Source organism: Spermophilus citellus (assembly GCF_964194105.1).
Source record: "Spermophilus citellus genome assembly, chromosome: 10".
Taxonomy (NCBI): Eukaryota; Metazoa; Chordata; class Mammalia; order Rodentia; family Sciuridae; genus Spermophilus; species Spermophilus citellus.
In genome coordinates, this window is record NC_138197.1 from 77,033,188 (window position 1) to 77,057,971 (window position 24,784).

The 24,784-nt window shown below is 44.6% G+C and overlaps 2 protein-coding genes and 1 long non-coding RNA gene across 4 annotated transcripts; all 3 read left to right on the top strand.

Moving 5' to 3' along the window:
* Positions 1-1,983: 1,983 nt before the first annotated feature.
* On the top strand, positions 1,984-10,083 carry PA2G4 (proliferation-associated 2G4). Its single transcript, XM_081311512.1, has 13 exons — positions 1,984-2,263; positions 4,455-4,583; positions 4,873-4,978; positions 5,069-5,138; positions 5,375-5,467; positions 7,349-7,412; positions 7,639-7,717; positions 7,870-7,948; positions 8,036-8,169; positions 8,566-8,660; positions 8,788-8,915; positions 9,044-9,097; positions 9,314-10,083. The coding sequence occupies exons 1-13, from the start codon at positions 2,176-2,178 to the stop codon at positions 9,377-9,379; spliced, it is 1,185 nt and encodes a 394-aa protein (XP_081167638.1). The 5' UTR covers positions 1,984-2,175; the 3' UTR covers positions 9,380-10,083.
* Positions 10,084-13,170: 3,087 nt separating this feature from the next.
* Positions 13,171-14,349, top strand: LOC308658367. Its single transcript, XR_014024157.1, has 4 exons — positions 13,171-13,237; positions 13,350-13,405; positions 13,731-13,753; positions 14,008-14,349. It is a non-coding gene; the product is annotated as an uncharacterized lncRNA (long non-coding RNA).
* A 402-nt stretch (positions 14,350-14,751) lies between these two features.
* Positions 14,752-22,414, top strand: ZC3H10 (zinc finger CCCH-type containing 10). Of its 2 annotated transcripts, none has more exons than XM_081309151.1 (3): positions 14,752-14,819; positions 15,578-15,641; positions 16,975-22,414. In XM_081309151.1, the coding sequence occupies exon 3, from the start codon at positions 17,030-17,032 to the stop codon at positions 18,335-18,337; it is 1,308 nt and encodes a 435-aa protein (XP_081165277.1). In that variant the 5' UTR covers positions 14,752-14,819; positions 15,578-15,641; positions 16,975-17,029; the 3' UTR covers positions 18,338-22,414. The 2 variants fall into 2 exon arrangements, with proteins under 2 accessions (XP_081165277.1, XP_081165278.1); XM_081309152.1 differs by having other exon boundaries at positions 14,760-14,819; positions 16,978-22,414.
* Positions 22,415-24,784: the final 2,370 nt, after the last annotated feature.

Here is a 24,784-nt window from a genome sequence, read left to right on the forward strand (position 1 = left end):
CTCAGCATATTATCTTTTTTCTTTCCTTATTGAGGACTTTCATCTTTTATTTTATTTTTTTAAAATTGCTTTTATTTTTTAAATACACGACAGCAGAATCATCTTTTCATTTTAAAGGAAGTCTTTTATGGCTTCTATTTTGCATGTCTGAACTATTAGCACCACAGCTCTTGTGTTTTGGGGCTATTATTAAGTAAAATAAGGGTAAACAATCACTGTGATACTACAAAAGTCTAATGGAAGACTGCTAAGTGACAAAGGGGCAGGTAGCCTATACTGTGTGTGGATACACTGGGCAAAGGGGTGATTCACCTCTCCGGACAGCAGGATGGTGTGCAATTACATCATGCAACTCAGAATGGTGTACAGTTTATATAAATTGTTTATTTTCCATTTATCATCTTCAACCTGTAGTTGACTACAGATAACGAAACTGTAGAAAGAAAAACCGTAAGTGGGGACTGAGCTTTGAAGAAATTAATGAAGCAGATGGAAGATTCAAAATTTTTCAGTCCCAGTGCATTCACTCTTATAAGGTGTCAAGGAATATTGTATGATGGAGCCCTTGTAAAAGGCATTGTTTTCTTGGTTTTGCACTGAATTAAACCCAACCCCAATAGCCACATCTTCATTCTACACTCAGATTTGTGCTTTCAGGAAGTGTGTATGCATGGCGCGGTGGGCTCAGAAAGAAATACAACTGGACACCTTTGGGTAGACCATAGCTCATTTGTGTTGTCAATGATCTCCACCCTTATGAACTGATTCACAAAGGTCTCCAAGACGCACTTTTAGGAGCTATTCTGATCCAGTAATGAGAAGCTTCCAGGTGGAACATAAAGAAGTCCTATCTTCAGACCTCTGTCCTCTTGGATGGGACTGGGGAAAAAATGTCTGTTGTATCAGTGAAGTTTTTTGTTTTGTTTTTATACATGTCTGAATAAAAATGCCCAAGTTTTTACAGTTTCCTGTTTGTCAAATGAAAACTTTGTGAGATAAGAAAGCATTCCTTTTCTTTGCTCCTCAGAAGTGAATAGCTGCTTTTCTCTGTTTCCAGACATTCCTACTCTATCCCATCCAACTTTCTCCAATAGCATTTTTATTTGTATTCCTTTAAAGCAATCATAGACGACAGTCTTTTTTTATTTTTTTAAGGGTTTTTACTAGGACTCATTACACAGGCAACAACTAGGAATAACAAAACAAAAAACCGCATGCTTAGGAAAGTTAGAAAATGCTTTATAGATGGGCTTTCTCCTTCGCAAGTGTAATAATGAAACCTCGGATACTTCAGAACAGTTCTCTTTAGAGTGAACAAATCTCTCTTCTTGAACATTTCCCTGAGGTGTTCCATCAAAGGCTATTGTTGGAATAATAAATGCCATCTTCTGTGGGAGTCTGGAGCCTCAGCGTAGGGAGGACATAGTAAATAGACAATCCCTCGGAGTCTGGCTGCCCAAGTTGGCCTCGCTGCCCAGTCCCTGCTCTCAGCACCCTTCCTTGTCCTTCCACGTCCGCTGTGCTCCTCCCCAGCGTTCGAGGACGATTAGACTGGCTGGGCCGGTCGCGCCCGTAGATCCAGGGATCCAAGGCTGCGCGGCCAGGCTCCCCGCCCTAGGTGTAGACATTGCCCATCCACCTCGGCTCCACCCGGCCCCTACCGACTCTAAACCCATTCCCCGCGTAGCTCCGCCCCTACTTCCTCAGCCCGCCTCCTTCTGTTACGGGCTCCGGCTCAGCGCTCGGGTGGATGTGGTTTTTCCCGGAGAGACCACGCTTTCCTTCATGCTCCCCAACGGCTCCGCCTTCCCGCCGGAGCCTGACTCTTCCCAGCGTGCCCGGCGATTCCGGCGTGCGAGGCCCTGGGAGGGCAAGGCCCCAGGGCCTGGCGGAGGGGCGCGAGGGGCAGGCTGGGAGTTGTAGTTCTCCGGTGCACGAGAGCAGCTGGAGGCTGGCGGAAGGCTGGACTCGTTGTCCCAGCGTGCTCTGCGCCTCTACCCGCGCGCTCGCAGCTTCTCGCTCTCGCCGCTTGCCCGCCCGCTCCCTTGCTTGCTCGCGCTTTCGCTCACGCTCTGCTCGCGGATCGAGGAGGCTTTGGCCACTGCGTGCGGCCGTGAAGGGAGACAGGCGGCGGCTCAGGGGAAAGGAGGCTGCATTGGTGGTGGTAGTAAGAAGATGTCGGGCGAGGACGAGCAGCAGGAGCAAACTATCGCCGAGGACCTGGTCGTGACCAAGTATAAGATGGGGGGCGACATCGCCAACCGTGAGTGCGGCCTCAGGGGTCTGGGAGTCGAGACTGAGAGGGAGAGGTGCCGGTCTATCCCCAAAGGGGCTGGAGCGGCGGGGTCTTGCGGAGTGAGCTACCGAGGGGCGCGCACCGGCCCGCGGGGGGCGGCGTGGTGAGAAGACCCGGTGTCGCGCCGGGGACGCAGTGGCCAGGCCTGGGCTGGAGTCTGCAGGTGCGGGCCTGCGTCCGCGAGGAGAGCAGAGAGGGGCCCCCGGCAGACCCAGACTCTAGGCCGTTGGTAAGGAGGCAAGGCGCGTCCTTTACAGCCCCTCACCCTTCACTCCTGTTCTCAGCCTTCTCTGGTTCTGGCAGCAGCGAGGCCACCTCCAAAAGGAAGCGCCCAGCTGCTGGCGTCAGAAGCACTCTGTTTTGTTGCGGTTCCCGGCGGTCAGGAGCCGAGCCGGCACGTGTTGCTTAGACCCCATGCGAGTCGCTGTCTTCTCTCTTCGTCTGCTACAGTCCCTGACACCAGCTTCCACCACGTGCTTTACTAGAGCCTTTCCTTCTTTACTTCGGCTTTTACCCTGGTGGGGGCCCCCTTTTACCCTAGGTTTAGCACTGGGGACCGTTGGAAGGCACTCCTGGACCTTCTGACACAACTCCTGGAGATAATGTCTGCTTTTCTGAAAGTTATTCATTTCTACCATCGCTCCAATCTGTGCAGATGGCCTTAGCCTTTAAATTTGATTGTTCTCAGGGACTTGACAGTGTTTTGAGGTTCTGCTCTCCTTCCAACTAGGCAAGTTTGTGAACAGTACTAGAAAAGGGGAGACTGATTATAGAATTGTCGTAAGTTGTCTTTATTCCATTTGTTTTCTTAGCAGTTGCCTGCTACTCTGGACAGATGTCTCACTTTCTGTTTTCTCTCTTTCCAATTCCACTTTTAAAACTTAAAACCCACTTAGGGAGATAGAAACTGCTTGTCCTTGAACTTTTTAAGTAATTTGACAGTAAAGATAGTTGGGAGGAGATATCTGGAATGCTTTTAGTCCTGTGGCTGAAAATTTCAGGTTTTATGGCTTCCAAACAATCGTCAAAACAGATCTCAAAAATCAAACCTAAGGGGCTGGGGATGTGGCTCAAGCGGTAGCGCACTCGCCTGGCATGGGTGCAGCCAGGGTTCGACCCTCAGCACCACATACAAACAAAGATGTTGTGTCCCCCGAAAACTAAAAAATAAATATTAAAATTCTCTCAAAAAAAATCAAACCTAAATTTCAGGATGGATGATAATAGGAAATGTACAGACTCCTTTTTGATGTGTTTTAGTGTTGATACTCATGGTTTAAATCTGAAAAAAGAAGTTTTTCCTCTTTCTTGCAATGCATAATTTGAAGCACTGGTGCTCTCAGGTACCAATTTTGAAATTGAGATCGCATACCTCTTTGATATCTACTGAAAGTTATAGCCCACGAGCCCCCCTGGAGCTCAGGATCCTTAGATTAAGTCCCCTTGGCTTATATACTTATTTATGAAGAAAAGGTCTACATATAATTTCGATTACTAACACCTAATTAGAGTGACGAGGAGAGAAGAAGGTAACATTTAACAGTGCATCAGCTTCGAGTCAGCAATTCTGTCTACCTTCCCATTGCCTCTGATGCCTATAAATTTCTTCTAATCTGTTTGGCATGTATGTGGGGTACCTTGGCAAGAGCCTGCTGAACTTCATTTTTTTTTTTCTTAAAGAGAGAGTGAGAGAGGGGAGAGAGAGAGAGAATTTTTTTTTTAATATTTATTTTTTAGTTCTCGGCGGACACAACATCTTTGTTGGTATGTGGTGCTGAGGATCGAACCCGGGCCGCACGCATGCCAGGCGAGCGCGCTACCGCTTGAGCCACATCCCCAGCCCCTGAACTTCATAATTCTATCTTAACACACAAAGGGATCTTTGGAAAGTTTGAGGCCTTGCCTAAGGAGACAGATTACATATACCCAGTTGTCACATAATGTGAGGGAGAAAAAGGAGTGTTGGCTTTTTCTATTTTTAGGAAAAGAAGGTAGAAATTAGAGATTGTAAGTAGACAGATTCCAAGAGTCAAGAATTGTTTTCTCCTTCAGTGTCAGGACAATGACACTAGGGAGTATTAAAATTTTTGAGTCCAACTTGGGTGGTAACTAGATAATAAATATATGCACAGCTGAGATGGTGGTATTGTGTCCCCAGGGGTACTTCGATCTTTGGTGGAAGCATCCAGTTCAGGTGTGTCGGTACTGAGCCTGTGTGAGAAAGGCGATAACATGATTATGGAAGAAACAGGGAAAATCTTTAAGAAAGAAAAGGAAATGAAGAAAGGTAAGGAAAAAAAAAGATTCCCTCCCTAATTTACCAAGTTTGACCCTTATTTGGTCCTCTGTTTTTGTTTTATCCATTGTAATTGTGTGATCCCCACCCCCGCTATGTTTGAGGTATTTGAAAATTTGGAGTGCCGGGTAGGATAGCGTTTCCTACCCAATCCAAACTTACTGAGCTTAAGCAAGTCCCTGGAAAAAAAACTAAAAAACAAAGAACTTTTCATTTTTCTAAAGGGCAACAGGGCTCTGGAAAGAGAGCAAGATAGTAAGGCTGGTGATTCTTTTTACAGGTATTGCCTTTCCTACCAGCATTTCGGTAAATAACTGTGTATGTCACTTCTCCCCTTTGAAGAGTGACCAGGACTATATTCTCAAGGAAGGTGACTTGGTAAAAATGTAAGGTTAAACCATTCTAGAGTATTTGTTTTTTCCCTGAGCATTTACATAGTGCCAGTTCCAATGCAGTGCTCTGCTCTTGCCTTTCAGTGACCTTGGGGTCCATGTGGATGGCTTCATTGCTAATGTGGCTCATACTTTTGTGGTTGGTGTAGCTGAGGTAGGTGCCCTGTTCTTGAACTCTACTCAGTCTTGGTGGGGAGATGTATTATCATTTGCCTTTTATCCCCATCTTCTAGTACCACATCAATTTTGACAGTGCCTAGAAAAAGGATTTTTTTCACATGTTTATTGGTTGGCCTTGTATATAAGTACAGAAATATATTAGCTAAATAGCCAGCTGCATTAGCAAGCTTTTTAGGAAATCACTGTTTGTTTATATTTCCTTATCTACAGGGGACCCAAGTAACAGGACGGAAAGCAGATGTCATTAAGGCAGCTCACCTTTGTGCTGAAGCTGCCCTGCGCCTGGTCAAACCTGGAAACCAGGTAAGGTGTTTTCTCTTAACTCAAACCTTGATGGAACCAAAGATGCATTAGACATCTATAGCTACTATGTGTGAAATTGTATCTTTTTTTTTTTTAATTGTATCTTGAAATGGAATTTCTTAAAGAGGAGAGGCAGTAACTAAAGTGCTTGATACTAAACAGCAGTTTAACTATGAGTGCCTATCACAGACAATATCTGGAGATATATGAGCCCATATATGGATATATGGAGCCAGCCTATAGTGGTCCTTTCTTGTTTATATGTGCATCTTTCTCAAAAATAAGAGGTATGTAGCTAACAGTAAAACAAATTTTTTAAAACCCCAAATTAAAAGCTTATATAAGTCATAAAAATAATAGGAAAGAGACAATAGTACCAATACACTGATGTCAAAGAGAGGCCAAAATTTATTCTGTACTTTAAGTTCACTCAACCACTGATCCACATCCCCACCCCTATTTTGTATTTTTATTTAGAGACAGGGTCTTACTGAGTTGCTTAGCACCTCGCTTTTGTTGTGACTAGCTTTGAACTCTTGATCCTCCTGCCTCAGCCTCCCAAGCAGCTGGGATTACAGGCATGTGCCACCGTGCTTGGCTATTCTATGTGTTTTGCAAGACGATATTAGGAAGTCTAGGAATGATAAAAGTTCTCATGAACTAACAGAATTAAACATGTTAGGTTATCAATAGAGATATTTCCAGAGACCCATTTAATACTTAAAAGCATTGGGTTCCCCCCCCCCCCTTTTTGGTACTGGGCATCCAATCTAGTACTTTGCACATGCTATGTAAGCACTCTATCACTGAGCTGCTACTCCTGCCCCAGCATTATCTTTTAAAAATTTCTTTCTTTGTGCTTTTTTTTCCTCACATTTTTAATTAATTTGTACTTCATCGTCATTTAATTGCATTTTTTCCTACTGTTTAATTTCCTTATAATGATATCTAGCTTTAGAGTTGTTATAGAACCCTTTAAACTCTGCTGCGTGTATAGTAAACTTCTGAATTAGGTGTTACTTTTATTTTACATATTTATATGTGATATATTTTCATAGGAAGATGGTATTGTGGCTACTGTTATCTGAAATCAGATGGGTTCTTTACCCTATCACCAACTCTTATTGATTAAAATAATCTTGAACTCAAATTTCCTCATCTGTGAAATGGGAAAAATACAATTTTGCCTTGTTTGCAGAGTTGTGAGAATGGATTGGGGGGGGTGTCTAAATTAGTAGCTTAGGTGAGGATCAGATCACATGTGAAAGAGGTAAAGAAGAAAAAAGGTCTTGCTGTCCCCTTTCAACAGATAAAATGACTGGCATAAAGGAATAAAAACTGGACTTCACAACAGAAAAACCCAGGTTTAGATCAGGTTCTTCCTGTTAAGGAAGGTTCTTCCTTGTTTAACCTTGGGCAAATCAGTCAATCTTTCTAAGCCTCAGTTTCCTCATCTTCTGTATAGATATAGTTCTGTCCTTTTCCCCTTTGAGAATTGTTCTCAATTAGATCATAGAGGGCTGGGGATGTGGCTCAAGCGGTAGCGTGCTCGCCTGGCATGCGTGCGGCCCGGGTTCGATCCTAAGCACCACATACCAACAAAGATGTTGTGTCCGCTGAGAACTAAAAAATAAAAATATTAAAAATTCTCTCTCTCTCTCTCTCCCCCCCCCCACTCTCTCTTTAAAAAAAAAATTAGATCATAGAATAATATGTAAATATAAGATTTTTAGCCTAGGGATGATGAAATGAAAAACCAATGAATGAGACTTGTTGGCACTTGAAGGATATTAGAACTCCAACTTTTATGCTTCTTGTTCTTGTGATAGAGAACTTATTAGCCCCTGATATCTTACCTTTTATTTGATCTTGTACTTCTAGAACACACAAGTGACAGAAGCCTGGAACAAAGTTGCCCATTCATTTAATTGCACGCCAATAGAAGGTGAGACCTCAGATAACAGGGTTGAGGGTCTAAGAATGAGTGGTTTAGCAGACTTAGGGATTTTGCTCCCTTAAGGATCCATCCTGGCTTTAGCTCAGTCTAAGCCAGAAACCTCAGTGCCCTGTTTCCATAACCAGGCACATTGCTTACACTGTCAAAAATGGGTGGATTTGGAATCCTTTTTAATTCTGGATAGCTGGTACCACGGGCCTTGTCCTGTCCACAGGTATGCTGTCACACCAGTTGAAGCAGCATGTCATCGATGGAGAGAAAACCATCATTCAGAATCCCACAGACCAACAGAAGTAGGTACCAACCCCACTCTTCACTGTCTGCCATACCAGAGTAGTCACTAAGCTTTTTTCCATAATTCCAACTTAATCATATCCACCTTCTACCCCAAATTTAGAAGCTACTTATTCTTCTCAACCGTTCCCTTTTTCTCTATTCATTTTAGGAAGGACCATGAAAAGGCCGAATTTGAGGTACATGAAGTATATGCTGTGGATGTTCTTGTCAGCTCAGGAGAGGGCAAGGTGAGGAGAGTAGCAGAGTTACCAGAAGGGATGGCTGGCTGAGGGTATGTTCACCAAATCAAGTGTAACCTGACTTAACTCTTTTAGGCCAAGGATGCGGGACAGAGAACCACCATTTACAAACGAGACCCCTCTAAACAGTATGGCCTGAAAATGAAAACTTCACGTGCCTTTTTCAGTGAGGTGGAAAGGCGTTTTGATGCCATGCCATTTACTTTAAGGTACTGCTTTTAGTAAAAACAGGACTTGAAACCATTCTGACTCAGACCCTGTACTCAGGAACACTTTTCCCTCCTACATCCTTCCCTTCCTCTTCCCTCCTGCCCAGACTTGTAGCTGGTGCATGCATACACTAGCTCACTCCCTTCCACTCTCTCCCTGTCTACTCATTGAAGGTAATATAAAAGAGCAATCCTAAACATGATTTCTGCCTGAGGGTAGGCGTGATCCAAAAACATGAGCAAAATGGGGCTAGGGGTATAACTCAATGGTAGAGCACTTGCCTAATACATGTGAGGCCCTGTGTGTAATCCCCAGCACCACCACCACCAAAAAAAGTAAGCCATCTTTTGGTGGGGAGTCAAGGAAATCTCTGAATTCCATTTTTCCCTACCCAGAGCATTTGAAGATGAGAAGAAGGCTCGGATGGGTGTGGTAGAATGTGCCAAACATGAGCTGCTGCAACCATTTAATGTTCTCTATGAGAAGGAGGGTGAGTTCTGAGATGAGATTTTCACTTTGGAGCCCCTGATTATATGGCATCCTTTTCCCATAGCTTCACAAAAGAGCTAGATTGACAAAGGAATGTTTTATCGAAATAATCTTCATTTTCCTCATAGGTGAATTTGTTGCCCAGTTTAAATTTACAGTTCTGCTCATGCCCAATGGCCCCATGCGGATAACCAGTGGTCCCTTTGAGCCTGACCTCTATAAGTCTGAGATGGAGGTCCAGGATGCAGAGCTTAAGGTTAGTGTGGAATGGAGAGTGATGAACATGTGGCACTTGTCCTGTGATGAAACCCTTGAGAAGTGCTGCAGTGCTAGCAATAACGCTGTTTCCTCAAAAATTGTTGCCTTCTTTGTTCTGTTTTTTAGGCCCTCCTGCAGAGTTCTGCAAGTCGGAAAACCCAGAAAAAAAAGAAAAAGAAGGTGTGTTCTGATTGTCCTCTTCTGGCAGGGGAACCTGAGTACTCTTTATTCTACCTTCCTGTGTCTTGGTGGATTATAGATTTCTGCATATCCTGATATCACTCCTCTTAGCCTTGATGGAGAGGATCAAGATATTTTTAGTTTTGGTCCCCCCAGAAACTATTCCTGAAGTATTTAGAAACTGATGTGTCGTCTTCTCCTTTTCTTGAAATGTAGGCCTCCAAGACTGCAGAAAATGCCACCAGTGGGGAAACATTAGAAGAGAATGAAGCTGGGGACTGAGGTGGGTCCCATATCCCCATCTTGCTGCTCCAGCCTCATCCCCTTCCCACTACACCCCAGGCTCTGTGAAGTGCAGTTCATCTTCTCCACCCAGGACCGCCAGCAGAGCAGGGTCTCCCTGCCCTCATCCCAGTCCCCCTGCCCACCCCCTTCCAACAACAACCAGCTCCAACTGACTCTGGTTTTGGGAGGCCAGGCTTCCCAGCCACCGAAGACTACTTTAAATTGAAAAAAAAAAAAAGAAAGAAAGAAATTGAATAATAAAATCAGGAGTCAAAATCCATCGTCTTCAAGCCCTCTTTCTAGCCTTTTCTACTATGCTTGATCAAGGTTTGTGAACAGGGAGGAGGCTAAATTAGCCACCACCACTAAAAACTCAGCTGAAATATTTTATACCACTCTGATGTTAACATTTTCTTATCCATCTTGGGCTTTTCTGATTTCTCACTCTCCCCAAGTATTTTATCTGCTCTCAAAATTAAGAGGAGCTATTCTTCAGATTGTTTTTTATTCATATGTAGCAGATTCCTCATCTGATCCAGGTTGTCTAGTCAGGCCTTTCCCATGTTTAGGAGTTGAAGTCTCCATTTCTGAAGAGATTCTCATCTATCAAATGGATTCCCATTTGTAAATCTTTTTAGTTGTTTTTGTTCTTCAGGCTCACACCCCCACCCCCAACCTTGACAAAACTGTAAAGAAATAAACCATCTCACCTGTCCTTTTCTCTGGAGTCAGTGGGGCCTTCCTTGCTCCTCCATTTACAAAAAACCTAAGCTGGAAGTTCAACTGTGGTTTTATTCCCTGTTTGAAATATTTTGACCTCCCTCCCCTGAAAGAAATACCTGGAACCAGAGGAGTAGACTGAAGAGAACTCCTGGCTTTCTGAAGCTATGGACTTGGATTGGATGAATTGCTGGGGGTTTATAGAGAAAGATGACATTTCAGTACCTCTGGCATGCTGTCCCCGGAATCAGGGCTCCCACTAACTTATGAGGTTTTTAAACACATTGAAGATGATATAGCATTAAAATAAATTTGGATTTGCTCATAATATTGTGCCTTTGTATGTTGCTCTTATTTTAACAAAGGGAGGAAGAGTATAAGTCCAGGCAGTGATGATTAACTTGGAAGTTTTTCTATAATGCTGCACTGTACCTTTCTGAAACAAGGATTGATTGGGGATAGTGGGTTTACATGAATCCTAGATTCTTTGAAGATAACAAATCTGGCATTTTGGTTGTGATTTGATTTTCTGAAGCAGAAGCATCCTTCATTGCTGTCATTTGTTCAGGACTAGGACAATTAATGTGTACTACAAAAAACAATTGGCGGGGCTGAGGATGTGGCTCAAGCGGTAGCGCGCTCGCCTAGCATGCGTGTGGCCCAGGTTCGATCCTCAGCACCACATACCAACAAAGATGTTGTGTCTGCCGAGAACTAAAAAAAAATATTAAAAAAAATTCTCTATCTCCTCACTCACTCTTTTAAAAAAAAAATTACTAAAAAACAATTGGCTAGGCATGGTGGCACTCTCCTGTAATCCCAGCAGCTCAGGAAACCCAGCCTCACCAATTTAGCGAGGCTCTAAGAAACTGAGATCCTGTCTTTAAACAAAATACAAAGATGGCTGGAGGTGTGCCTCAGTGGTTAACTGCCTCTGAGTTCAATTCTTAGTACCAAAACCAAAACAATACTGTAAGTATTTATCTAAACTCTTAGAATGTATATCACCAAAAGTGAACCCTATTAGTCTGAAGTAGTGGTTCTATGGGTGTTGGTGTGAATATAGATTGTCAGTTGTAACATATCACTGGGGATGTTGATAAGGAGGGTGACTGTGAGGGCAGGGAATATGTGGAGGAAATAAATTTTTTGAGGTACTAGGGATGGGACATAGGAGCATTATACCACTGAGTTATACCCTAGCTCTTTTATTTTTTTGAGACAGGGTCTTGCTAAATGGCCCAGGCTGGCCTCAAGCTTATGATTCATTTTAGCCTCTTGAGTAGTTGGGATTACAGGTTTGTGCCATTGTGGGAAATCTCTCTGCTTTTAGTTTTGCTATGATAAATGTTTTTAAAAGTAGTTAAAAGCCAGGGATGGAGGTACATACCTGCAGTCCCTGCCACTTGGGAGACAGAAGCATGAGGATTTGAGTTCAAGGCAGTCAATTTAGTGAGACCCTGTCTCAAATTTTTAAAAAGGGCCAGGCATGGTGGTATACACCTATAACCCAGCAGGCTGAGGCAGGATTGCAAATTCAAGGCCAGCCTTGAATTTAAGAGGCCCTAAGCAATTAGGAAGATCCTGTCTCAAAAAAAATAAATAAGGGCTAGGGATATAGCTTAGTTGGTGGAGTGCTTGCCTTACAAGCACAAGGCCCTGCCTGGGTTCAATCCCCAACACCACTAAATAAATAAATAAAATAGAACCAAGCACAAGGCCCTGCCTGGGTTCAATCCCCAACACCACTAAATAAATAAAATAGAACCAAGCACAAGGCCCTGCCTGGGTTCAATCCCCAACACCACTAAATAAATAAATAAAATAGAGCTGGGTGAGGGGTTTGATTTGGTGGCAGAATGCTCCTGGGTTCAATCCCCAGTATTGAGGAAGAATGGGCAAAAAAAGTGACATTTCCCCTCAGAGTTTATAGACTAGTTGCCAATCCTGATGGATCTGATATAATTGCTAGGATTTTATTTTATTTTAAAAAGTTTCATTCTTTTTTTTTGGTGACAATTCTAGAACTACCTAAACATGTGGAACAAGAACCCTTAGTTTTAAAAACCTTGGGGAAACTTCTCAAAAGAAGAAGAAATTATAGACACAAAAATCTTACACTATTTTAAGTGGTAAAATGCCTTGTTTGGCTAAGGGTTCTTTTTTATCCTTAAGTACTCTGTATTCAAATCTTTGAGGTTGTTTTCAGTGTATCTCATCTGACTATATCATAAGATTAAGGTTCTTTAATATCAAATGTCATATTTTCCCTAAAGATGTTAGCTAATCTTGCATTCCCTTGACTGTAATTCAGGACTCCGGAGGCTAAGGCAGGAGGACTGCAAATTTTGAGGATCCATGGCAATTTGAACCGTCTCAAAATAAAAAATAAAAAGGGCTGGGGGATGTAACTCAGTTGTAGAGTGCCCTTCGGTTCAATCCCCAATCTCGAAAATTAAAAACAACCCTAACAGTTTTCTGTACAAATTATGCGTTGTGACCAGGAGACCCTAGGGACATTCTATCTCAGGAAAGACCACACTCAGCCATTTCATTCTTGGAGTTGTAGAAAAAAGCTGACGTATCTCAAACAGTGAGTGATAAGGGTCTCTTTTTAGCCTCCTGACTCCCCACTTTACATCCTTCCATGTTCTTAAGAACCTGCAAGCTCATATATCAAATTTCCCTGCAGCAAATTACCTTAGAAAATAAAACAAACCAGTAAAATACATCAGAAATTTTTGTACAGCCCCCACCATTCCATAATAAAATGGAGGACTTCGCTAAGATACTGCAACTCCCAAGAAGCAATGAGGGAAGGCGGAAGCCATTATCTTTTTCCCGTCTGCATGTCTCGGTCTTGTATTGGAAATAGATGTCCACGCTGAAATAATACGAAGTCCTCAAAAATGGCTGGGGAGGGGGAAACTGGTAACTCCCATTCAAAACACTCTGCTACCCAAGAGAACCGCTGGATCACTTAACTGAGGGCGGAAGAAAGCCATTGTTGCTTTCATTGGGGAGCCCCACCTCTAGGGGCAGGGCCGGCCGGCGGAAGTGACGACTACTGTCGCTCCATTAAATAGCTGCAAGCGGAACTTTGGCGCTCTCTCGGCCTTAGCGCCATCTTCTTGGGTGAGTGTTAGTGATGTCTGTCCGGATTCCGCGTACAATCCGTTAACATCTGAGCTCTATATTTACCATCATCACAGCAAACTAACTCTAGCCTTTTTCTCTTTCCCTGTAGAAACCTCTGCGCCATGAGAGCCAAGGTGAGCGGTGCCTACCAGGGAACTTGGGGAGGTAGGAGTTGGCAAGGAAAGTCCGCCATAATTTCCAATTGCTGGGTTCTCAAAAGTGCCGAAGAGATGGTGGGAGAAGGTAGCATAGTTTGGAGGAGAAGCAGAAGACAGCGAAGTCCTGGGTAGGGCAAGTGTAGACAAACACAGAATTGGAGCTTCATGCAAATGTAAAATGTGTCTAATACTGATGTGATTGTTGTGACCAGGCTTTTATATTTGGTGAGGAACCTATCCGATTCTAAATAGTGGACTAAAAGCCTTACTTAAACCTTTTAATAAGACATTCTCTTTTTTTTCCCCCCTTATGCCTCTTGTGATTTTTCTAGTGGAGGAAGAAGCGAATGCGCAGGTATGTTAACATAATCAGCCCAGGGTGAGGATGGTAGGCGATTCACCTTGAAAAAAGTCGCCTAGGAACATTTGGTTTAAATGTAAAACTTGAAGAAAAATGTTACAGAGCATTGCCTTGGCGGAACCAGGGACTGAACACAGGACGGTTTGATGCTTGTTGATTTTACTAGGCCATGTATTCAGTAAATTTTAATGTGGGAAGGAAAAACAACTTTGTGTGTGGGCAGATGTATTCTTGTGTCTCCTTTTCAGGCTGAAGCGCAAAAGAAGAAAGATGAGGCAGAGGTCCAAGTAAACTAGCTTGTGCACCATGGAGGCCAAAGGAGTAGAGATACGGAATGCCAGGGGCCGGGGACGTTGGTACAAGTTGGACTGCCTCCTACTGTCCACATTTTGTGTCCGGTGGATTTAAGAACTTATCGCCACCTCGTCGCCAAGATCACCACTGAGAGAAAGACCCACCTTGCTTTTAACATCCCCTGTTGGTCCTTTGCCTGGGACCTTTGGCATTCTGGACTAACTCGTTTCTCAGTTGTGGCCAGTGTAACGCGTGTACAATAAATCATCCCTTCTGTTTTAGCTGAAGAATTCAAATCGTTTTTTTAGTGTTTATTTCGGTTCCTTTGGGTGGGCATTCTGTCATACAGTTTGTACCGGTTCCCTGCCTGTGCTGTGGAGAATGCTAAGAAACATAAAGCCAAAGCCTGGGGTGTATGATGTGGTCTACATATGGATGGAGCTGAGGAAGAGTGTTGAGTGCGCTTGAAACCTTTTGAGGTTCGCGGGCAGGTTTGGGGGAAATTCCGGCACCACCCCTACTTGGCCAGGGACGTGCGCTGTGCGGAATTGTGTTAGAACGGGTTACTATGGCAACACGCAAAGCTTGCTGGGAACTTCCTGTGTCGCTTCTCAGAACTACTCCGTGCACTATAGAGTGTAGTTCCGGGTCTGGTGACTAGAGCGTCACTTCTTCCGCAGGAAGCGGAAGAGCGACAGGGTGGGCGGCTCTTTGTCGAAGCTAGAGGACCGGCAGGCGGCAGCAGCAACTACGGCGGCGGCGGCAGGTGAGGGAGGCGGGAGACTTAGGTGGAGGCCGCGCCCGGAGGGGAGGAGTCGGCCGGCCCAGCGACTGGGCTCTGCCGGGCCTCACAAGCCCCCCAGAATGGAGCTGGCTCTTCCTCACATCCCAGGAAGACCCCCTTTTCTGACTGACCCCGCTTAGCGAGCAAACGCCAGCTCCGTGACGTCACAGCCCTGCCCATCTCAGCTTGATGTCATCTAGGGCTCCCTTTCCCCGCTTTACTTTGTGTTTCCTTAGTGCCCTATTCACCTGGTCCTCTGCTGAGTGAGCGCAGCGCTACATGGAACCTACCAAGCTAGAAGACTTGCTGCGGGGAAACTCCTAGACTTTTCGCAAACTCTAGGGTGCTTGGAAGCGTCATAATCACCGCCCCCAAGTCTAATCTGCCTTCCCGCTGCACTGCCAGTTGCTGCCATTTAGCGTTCGTAACTCCAGTCCTAGGCAGGGCTTTGGTCCCTATATCCTCCTTCATCTTGAGTCAGGGCTCCCCCTCACCCTTTGGTTCACTGAAGGACAGGTTTTTCAGTCCATCCTTTCAGGTTTTCTGAATCAGTTCTATTTCTTACTCCTCTTACTAGCGACTTCTCCCTTTGACAGGTGAAGTTCAGTTTGAACCCTAAGGAAATTCTTAAGTTTCCAGTGCTTTTACTGTTTTCAGAGTTCTTTCTGGTTGACAACCACCTCTTGGTCCCCCACTCTTACTCTTTCTCCCACCCACGTGTCTATTTTTTTCCTGTTCAGAACCCAGCAGTGATGTGGAGGTGGAGACCCACAGGAGCCCCGGACTTCACCTGAGCTACCTCAGGTATCAATTCTGGGAGAGTTTGGTGGGGTGGAGTATCATACCAAGTTATCTGTCTGGTGGTATTTGCAACACATGGATCATTTGGTCATTTTCCTTTCAGTAAGTTTGTATCTTTTACCATTTGTATTATTTTAAGGCTACCTCCATTTGAAGGAAGAGGATCTTTTTTTTTAACATAGATTCTTGTGTAACTCTCGCCTCTGACCTGGTCGGTTATTTAGGAAGATATAAAGACCAAGATAGGTCAGTAGACTGTCCAGAGATATCAGAAGGGATTCCCCTAAGTTTAAGGGGAAATAATATGAAATTTTCCTATTTGAACAGCAGAGGGAGCTTGAACACTGCCTAGGAAAGGTTTAGGAAGTTAAGACACGTGGTGGCAGGGACTCCCTGTCTTCTTGGGGGTGGAGAGAGGGGAGGGCTATAACTAGGGCAGTGGACTGACATTCCAGAGCTCTCTTGGGAAATAGGAGACTTAAAAAGCTTTTATAGAGTCTATAAATAAAAGGATCTTTATGGGGTAAGGGATGGTGTGGTTTGATGTCAGTGGGATCTTTTCATGGAGAGGTAAAAGGTGGGTGGGGAATAGAAAAAGAAAGGTCACTTATTCCTGTAACATTAACTCTTTCCTATCTTGACCTTACCAATGTTTAGGGGGTCCAGAAGTGGAGATTACAGATTAGAACTCCTCCCCTAAAGTGGAGGAAGCTGATTTTCCTGGAATTGAGAATGATAGTAGACTACAAAAGGATATTAAAAATTGGTAGGTTTAGGGACTACCCTCAAGCTGGTGACATCAGTCCCTTTACCCAGGATTTCTTGGGTTCTAGAGATATGATGCATTCAGAGCCTTCCCCTAAGATTTCATGGAAAAGAGTTGAGAATTTTATTACCAGTGTCCCATCTCCACAAGTCCTAGCAGCTAAGCAGCCCAGCTTGGGCACTATTCCTGGTCTCCTCCCAACCTATTCAGAAACCAATAGCAATTTTAATTTCACTTCCACAACTTTAATAAGGTCAGCCCAGAAGGGAAGATAAAATCCACACTATGCTCTCCCTCTGCCACTACCCCTGACCTATCACCATTAGTGAGATGAGGTGGCTTCATCCCAACTCCCTCCTCTGTTAGCCAGGCAAGTGTGAATCATTCTGACCAAGACCAGGTGCACAACAGCCTGGGCAGGACTTCTGGCAAATCAACCAGTCCAGCCAGAATTCTCGTTCTTTACATGTACCAACTACAAAGCCATTGCCCTACTGGACTGTCTGCTCTATAGTCAGGACAAGTGGGATCTCTGAAGGACTCCTGTATAATACAATTCTCTTTTTTTAGCAGTCACCAAGAGTGGCAAGAGAAGGAGGAAGGCCCTGAGTTGGAGGGGGCCAGAATGCCTGACCGGGACAGCTATGCCAATGGTACCGGCAGCAGCGGTGGAGGCCCTGGAGGTGGTAGCAGTGAGGAGGCCACTGGAGCAGCAGCAGGCACTGGTGGGGCCAGCTCAGATGCCATCTGTAGAGACTTCCTGAGGAATGTGTGCAAGAGAGGAAAGCGTTGTCGATATCGCCACCCAGACATGAGTGAGGTATCCAACTTGGGGGTAAGCAAAAATGAATTCATCTTCTGCCATGACTTCCAGAACAAAGAGTGTAGCCGCCCAAACTGCCGTTTCATTCATGGTTCCAAGGAGGATGAGGATGGCTATAAGAAGACAGGAGAGCTTCCACCTCGGCTGAGGCAGAAAGTAGCTGCTGGCCTGGGGCTTTCACCGGCTGACCTACCAAATGGCAAGGAGGAGGTTCCTATCTGCCGTGACTTTCTCAAGGGTGACTGTCAGAGAGGAGCCAAGTGCAAGTTCCGTCACCTGCAAAGGGATTTTGAGTTTGATACTCGGGGTGGGGGAGGTACCGGTGGTGGAGGCTCAACAGGCTCAGTGCCCCCAGGACGACGCCATGATCTCTATGATATCTATGACCTGCCTGACAGGGGCTTTGAGGACCATGAGCCAGGGCCCAAGCGCCGGAGAGGTGGATGCTGCCCTCCTGATGGCCCCCATTTTGAATCATATGAATATAGTTTGGCTCCACCCCGAGGAGTAGAATGCAGACTGCTAGAGGAGGAGAATGCTATGCTCAGGAAGCGTGTAGAAGAGCTAAAGAAGCAGGTCAGCAACCTGTTGGCTACTAATGAGGTACTTCTGGAACAAAATGCCCAGTTCCGCAATCAGGCCAAGGTCATGACCCTGAGTTCTACTGCACCAGCAACTGAGCAAACTCTGGCCCCCACTGTGGGCACTGTTGCCACTTTTAATCATGGCATTGCCCAGACTCACACTACTCTCAGCAGCCAGGCTCTACAGCCTCGTCCTGTGTCCCAGCAAGAACTGGTGGCCCCCACTGGAGCTCCAGCTGCTCCCCCAACTAATGCTGCACCTCCTGCTGCTCCACCACCCCCACCCCCACATTTGAACCCAGAGATCACACCACTGTCAGCTGCTCTGGCTCAAACAATCGCCCAGGGAATGGCACCACCACCTGTCTCCATGGCTCCTGTGGCTGTATCTGTGGCTCCTGTGGCTCCTGTGGCTGTATCGATGGCCCAACCCTTGGCAGGAATCACAATGAGCCACACTACCACTCCCATGGTGACTTACCCCATTGCTTCCCAGAGCATGCGCATCACAGCCATGCCACATTGATGGGGCTAATGGATACTCCCCTGGTATAGCCTCTCAGGGCTGGGTTTGAGGGGTCCTTACCTACCCCCCTAGCCCTCCCAGGCCCTGTCTGAAGGGCTCACTCAAGGACTAGGACAAGAGACTATAAGGAGTATGCTTCTGAGGAGCATTTCCTGAGGTGGGGTTGGGTTGGTGTGTTCTGTCACCACCCTTTTAAAGGGGGTCTTCTTGTCCTTTATTCAGGCCTCAATCAAGTCGGGGCTTTCATAGGAATGCAGACTGAAACCAGTGAGAGGAAGGACTGACTAAGGGGATATGTCCTCTTACGGAAGTTGGGGACATCCTTGATTTTGTCCTCTTGTGAACAGCACAGGTCCTAGCACTGGTTTTGGAAGAAAAAAAATCCCTACACAGAGGGAGAGCCAGGAAAGAATTGGGAAGTGGGTGGCCAGGAGAGAAGGCCTCATAGGAGACGATTTGGGGCCTGGTTGGGTTAGATAATACAGGAACTACTGCTGGGCCCCTGAAAAGATCGGGACCATAGTATTCCAGCTCAAAGACTAGGGGAGCCTTCACATACCTAGCTTGGCCTGGAAATCTGTAGGGCAGGGCCCACTACTTTCCAAAGAAATAAAAGAGCAATTATTTTTAACAAATGGAGGCAGTGAAAACTTGCTTAGAAATTCTCTGGAAGAAGGGAGCATAAAGTAGGTCTCATGCCAAAATGGGGTAAGGACCCCACCCTCACAAAGCTTGGGTAAGTTGGATGAAAATCACAAAGGGTAGGTATGTAGAACAAGACCAAATGGGGCTTTGAGGAAAGCACTTTGTGGGGAAAAGCATTGGAGCCACCTAGTCTAGTTTAAAAATAGTCGCATCTGTTTCTGATCTCTGTCTGCATGTGCTGCTCCCAGGTTGCCTTAGTAACCAGGGCTCCTAGGGTCATTTAGGGGGGCAAGTACTAAGGAGGGTGTATGTGCTGAGAAATGGGGATGAGAGGTTATGTAGTTGACAAATCCTTCCCTTATTCAAAGAGCAAGGCAGGTGGCAGTTGCCTCTCTTAGTTGTTGATGGCATTTACTGTCCCTTCTACCCCAGCCCTTTCTCAGTGGCCAGTCTCTTAAGCCTTCAAGGCTTGGGAGGTGCTGGGAAAAGGGAGTTCTTCTGGGGACACAAGCCTCAGGGTTTATCCCTTTCTTTCTTCTGTCTGCATAAAGGACCAGAGGTTTAAAATCCACTTAAGGGTCATTAAGTCCAGAGGCCCAGTAGCCAAACTTCAGTCCCTCCTTAGCTCATGGCTGATGTAGGGGAAACAACTCAGGTATCTGTTCTAAAATTGGGGGTAGAGTAAGTGGTCCTGGATGTGCTTCCTTAATTGTATCTCCTGCTACCTTTTGCTCTGGTGTGGTTAATCACTCAGATTATACACCTGGGGTTGGAGATGGTGGGCTAGATCAAGGCTGGTCACTTAAAAAAATGAAATCGGGAGCAGTGGCACACGTGTGTAGTCCCAGCTACTAGGGAGGCTAAGGTAGGAGGGTCACTTGAGCCCAGGAGTTGGGAGACTAGCCTAGACAACATAGTGAGACCCTGTCTCAAAATAAAGATGGGGGGTGGCCTAAAGACAAAAAACGTGGGCAAGTATTGTTTATGAATTTTAGAAACAACACTTGATAAGTTTAATGTTCATCTTCTGGCACAATTCTGGATTATTAAAAAAGATGGTTTATGAATATTTAGAGAGGAATATGATTATAGATACCAACATGAATTCTCAAGTCAGGTCCCAACCTTATTTCCTTCTTGTCAAGTATCTCCAAAGAAGTGAATTTGGGAAACTGTGGACATTGTATGTCTTGTATTAATGCACTCCAGCTAAAGGTCACCAGGAATATACATGTAGTACACCAAATACAGTTCAATGCTTATTGCAGTGAAGGAGAGATTGATTATACCACTAGGAATCATGGTGTGTCTCAGCAAAGAGGGTGTTAGAAAGGTCTCAGAGGACTTGGACTTTGGTGAAGACATTTTGGGAAAGGTTCAAGGAAGTGGGTATCCTCTGGAGTGGGTGCTGCCAAAGGAAGCAGGGGTCATTCTATGATTATTATCTTAATTAGAAAGAGGGCAGACTAGAATGAAGCTAAGGCTGCATTTGGGAGTTGGGGATGTTTCTATTTTGTGGTTTGCACATTGATCGTTTTGTGCTTAAAAGACATTGTGAAATGATCTTGCTTTTTGGTCTCACTTCATCACAGTCACTGAGTGACCTTGTCTCATGTGGTGTTTTGTGAGATTGTGTCCAACCTAAGAACTCATTGGCTTAGCTGTGAGCACCAGGTCAACCCTAGTGATTCCAAAGCGTGGCTGGCTGTGTCAGGTTAGTTACCAGATGTCAGGAGCTGCTTTTGTCTCTCACTTGTGAATCATCGCAAATAAGAAAAAAGTTATGGAGCTGGGCATAGTAGCACATATCTGTAATCCAAACTACTTTTGGGAGACTGAGGCAGGAACACTGCAACTTCAAGGCCAGTCTGGCAATTTAGTAAGACTATCTCAAAAAAAAAAGGGCTGGGGAGGCTGGGGTTGCTGGGGTTGTGGCTTAGTGGTAGAGCAATTGCCTCACATGTTTGAGGCTCTGGGTTCCATCCTTAGCTCCACGTAAAAATAACTAAATAAAGTACTGTGTCCATCTACAACTAGAATTTTTGTTTTTTAAAGGGCTGGGGATGTAATTCAGTGGTAATGAACATTAGTAGCTAATGAATGATGATTAGAGAATTCATGTTCAAGAAATCTCTAGACTGTAGTGATATGCCCAGTGGCTATGTTTTATAAAGCGGAGGTAATACCCCAACTTTGATAAGAATATTAGAAAAACACAATTTAAGGGCTGGGGGTATGTGGTTCAGTGGTTGAACGCTTGCGTAGCATGTGCAAGGCTCCAGGTTCAATCCCCAGTACTACTGGGGGTTGAAAAATAAATAAAATAATAATGAAAAAGCCCATAATTTGGACTGAGTAAACACTGGACCCTTCTTCCTTCAAAATATGGCTTAAGGATAAAGCCTTGAGCTTGACTGAATAATAATGTTTAATTCACTAGGGGGTCTGGGACTTCCAGTTGGCTACAAAAATTAAGATCTTGGATGGGATTATAGCTCATTGGCAGAGATTGGCAGAGTGCTTGCTTAATTCCCCCACAACTTTTTTTTTTTTTTTTTTTTTTTAGTCCTCATAATGTCAATTCATAGAGCATGCTAGGTTCTAGGTACAGCTTTAGGAGATCCATAAGGATAGTTGAGCCTTAGTCATGGGTTGTAAATAAAGTAGTTCTGTGTTCTGCCTAAGTGGAACCATGTAACCATTTCCTTTTTTATTTTTTTGGTACTTGGGATTGACCCCAGGGGCACTCAACCACTGAGCCACATCCCCAGCCCTATTTTTGTATTTTATTTAGAGAGAGGGTCTCACTGAGTTGCTTAGCGCCTTGCCCTGCCAATGCTGAGGTTGGTTTTGAACCTCACTATCCTCCTGCCTCAGCCTCCTGAGCCACTGGAATTGTAGGCATGCACCATTGCACCCAGCTTCATGGGCTTCATGGAACCATTTCTAAGTACTGTGAATTTTTCTTCTTTTTTTTTTTTTCCCTTTTCTTTTTTTGGTGTGGGGGAGTACTGGAACTTGAACCCAGGTGTGCTTTACCACTGAGTTAAATCCCTAGCCCTTTTTATTTTTTATTTTAAGACAGGTCTGGCTTCAAACTTGCTGTGCTTCTGCCTCAGCCTCCTGAGTTGCTGGCATTATAGGTGTGCACCACCATGCCCAGCTATTGTGTGTTCTTCTGATTTTTTTTTTTTTTTTTTTTTTTTTTTGGCCCTGGGAATTGCACCCAGAGGTGCTTTGCCACTGAGCCATTCCTTTTTTGTATTTTTTGAGTCAGGGTCTCACCAAGTAGCTTAGAGCCTCACTTAGTTGCTGAGGCTGGTCTCAACTTTCGATCCTCCTGTGTCAGCCTCCCAAGGTGTGTGCCACCACTCTCTGCTTTAATATAAATTTTAAAGAGGGACATTGACAAGGCAGAGGGGTAGTAGCTGGGCGGGGAGTGGGGTGGGAGGGCAAGAGAAGACTGAGGGGAAACTCAATAGATGTCTTCAAATGTTTAAAGGGCTGCCAAAAGGAAGAAGGTCCTATGTTGCTGCACAGGAAATAAACAGGGAGTTCTAGAATAACAGCTAGCATTTCTGAGTGCTTAATGTAAGGCAAGGTACTGTGCAAGACATTTTCCATGAAGTATTTACTGACCCAGTGGATGATATTACCTTACACATTTTGCAGAGGAGAAAGCATGTTTAAAAAGTAATCTGGCCAGGTACAGTGGTGCACGCCTCCCAGTGGCTTAGGAGGACAGCCTCAGCAATTTAGCAAGGCTCTAAGCAATTTAACAAGACCCTGTCTCAAAAATTTAAAAAGGCTGGGAATGTGGGTCAGGGGTTAAGACCCTCTTAAGCACCCTGATACCATAAATAAAATAATTAGATTAGATAGATCTGTCCAGGGTTCCACAGCTAGTAAGTAATGGGGTCAAGAATCTATTCAGTCTTAACTCCAGACATATTATAAAAGAGTTCTGATAGAGCCATCCAACGATGGGATAACCAATACCTGGCAGTAAATAATACAGAAGAAAATTTCCTCACATCCTGTTGCCTTCCCATCTTTATGAGTGGGCTAAGACCAGAATACCACATCTGACCCTCTGTCTCCCCTAGAAAGCAATTATAGATTTCAAGTCCAGGAAGTGTAGATAATCTCTCCCCCGCTGAAGCTCCACCCTGTAAGACACTTCCTCTAACAAATGGCCATCCCTTCCTGTTAGCCGCTTACTGCTTTTCACCACCAGGTGGCACCTGGGAAGCAGAATTGTCAATGGGTGGAGACCCACCCTGTTTGTGCTGCTACCTTCATTTTGGCTGCCAATTCGGTGGTTCCTGGTTCCCAGTTGGGACAAAAACCTTTTTGAGGATGAGGTTATGTCTTAAGTAGGAGGGTCTGATAATCTGGATGGAGTGAAGAAGGGCAGAAGTTTTGGAAAGGAGCTTCCACAGGTCACCTTGCCCATTTCTCCAGCCTTTGGAATCCCATCCCTAACTGCAAATTTCATTTTCTAGGGAGTCATCTTCTAAGGAGGTTTATTCATTTCCTAGCTGTAGTTCTGCTTCATCAATTCAAAGCACATTCCTTCCTCCAAGCTGCTTGTTTCCCTTTTCTACCTGTTCATCTCTGGGAATATGGAGAACATGGGCATCAGAAAATTATTCTTTATATCGTTCAGCACACAGAGTAAAGCAGTCTAGATATTGGCAGCCCCAGGGAAGTACAGAAAGGGAAGTGAGAAAAGATTAAGGGACTTAAGCTTTAAGTAGCTTTGATGAAACAGCCTGATGAAATCTATGCTCTGCAGAGCCAGATAAAATTTTCCAGCTGCAGATCTCGTCTCTCCCCAATAACCAACTCTAGTTCCCCTGCTGCATCAGACTAAATTACACAAGACCCATATGTGCGTCGTTAAGAGGTAATCATTTTATGATAAACCCTTCCCTTAGTTTCCAATTAATCTAATTTCTAGGTCCCTGGACAACACTATATTTCTAAGGCAAGTAAATTGGTAACAATAGACATCAGTGTACCTTGAATTTTTTCCTTCCTAAACCTACACAGTACTATGTAGAATATGTTAATTCTACACCTGACTATATTCCAAATCTTCTAATTCAGAAAAATGAGAAACTGAATCCTCTATCTTGATTTCTCATTTTAATGTCCTAGAAGCTCCTCAAAGTCAAGAAATTCTTGGAATTTCTTGTAATTATTTCTGCAGTGAGTCCTCCCCCCTTCTTGGGGCCAATTTGGTCTCGATCTATAATAAAAATCTGCCGGGCGTTTGCAACTCTTGGAGATTTTCAAAAGGAAATCAAGCCTCAATTATTTACTCCTTTGCTCCCCACTCCCCAGGCTGTATTATCTCAACTCTGATTCTCTAGTTTTCTCTAGTCAGCCCTTACACTGCACAGACAAGGTAGAGGACTGGGAACAGGATAGACAGGATCCGTCGTCGAACATGTTCATTCCAAATAGGGTCATTTCGTTTCTTTTTATAAGGGCAGCCAGGAAAAAAAAATTTTTTTGAAGGATAAAGGAATGTGTTTAGAATCGAAACTAGGAAAAGTTGAAAAGTGAACATATAAGAATCCGAGACTAAATCTGGCCCAACCGTCTGAATGGGTGGAGGGAAATATTAACCCACCCACAACCCCTCAACTTAGCAAACCCATCTCCTCTCGAAAACCGAGTAATTGGCGTTGTGGCTCTGCATGACGTCATACCACAGGCGCTATATCCCACGTGGGAGGAGCACTTAGTCCCGCCCAGCTTTAAATAGTGTGCCACGCCTTCTCTTTACAGCCA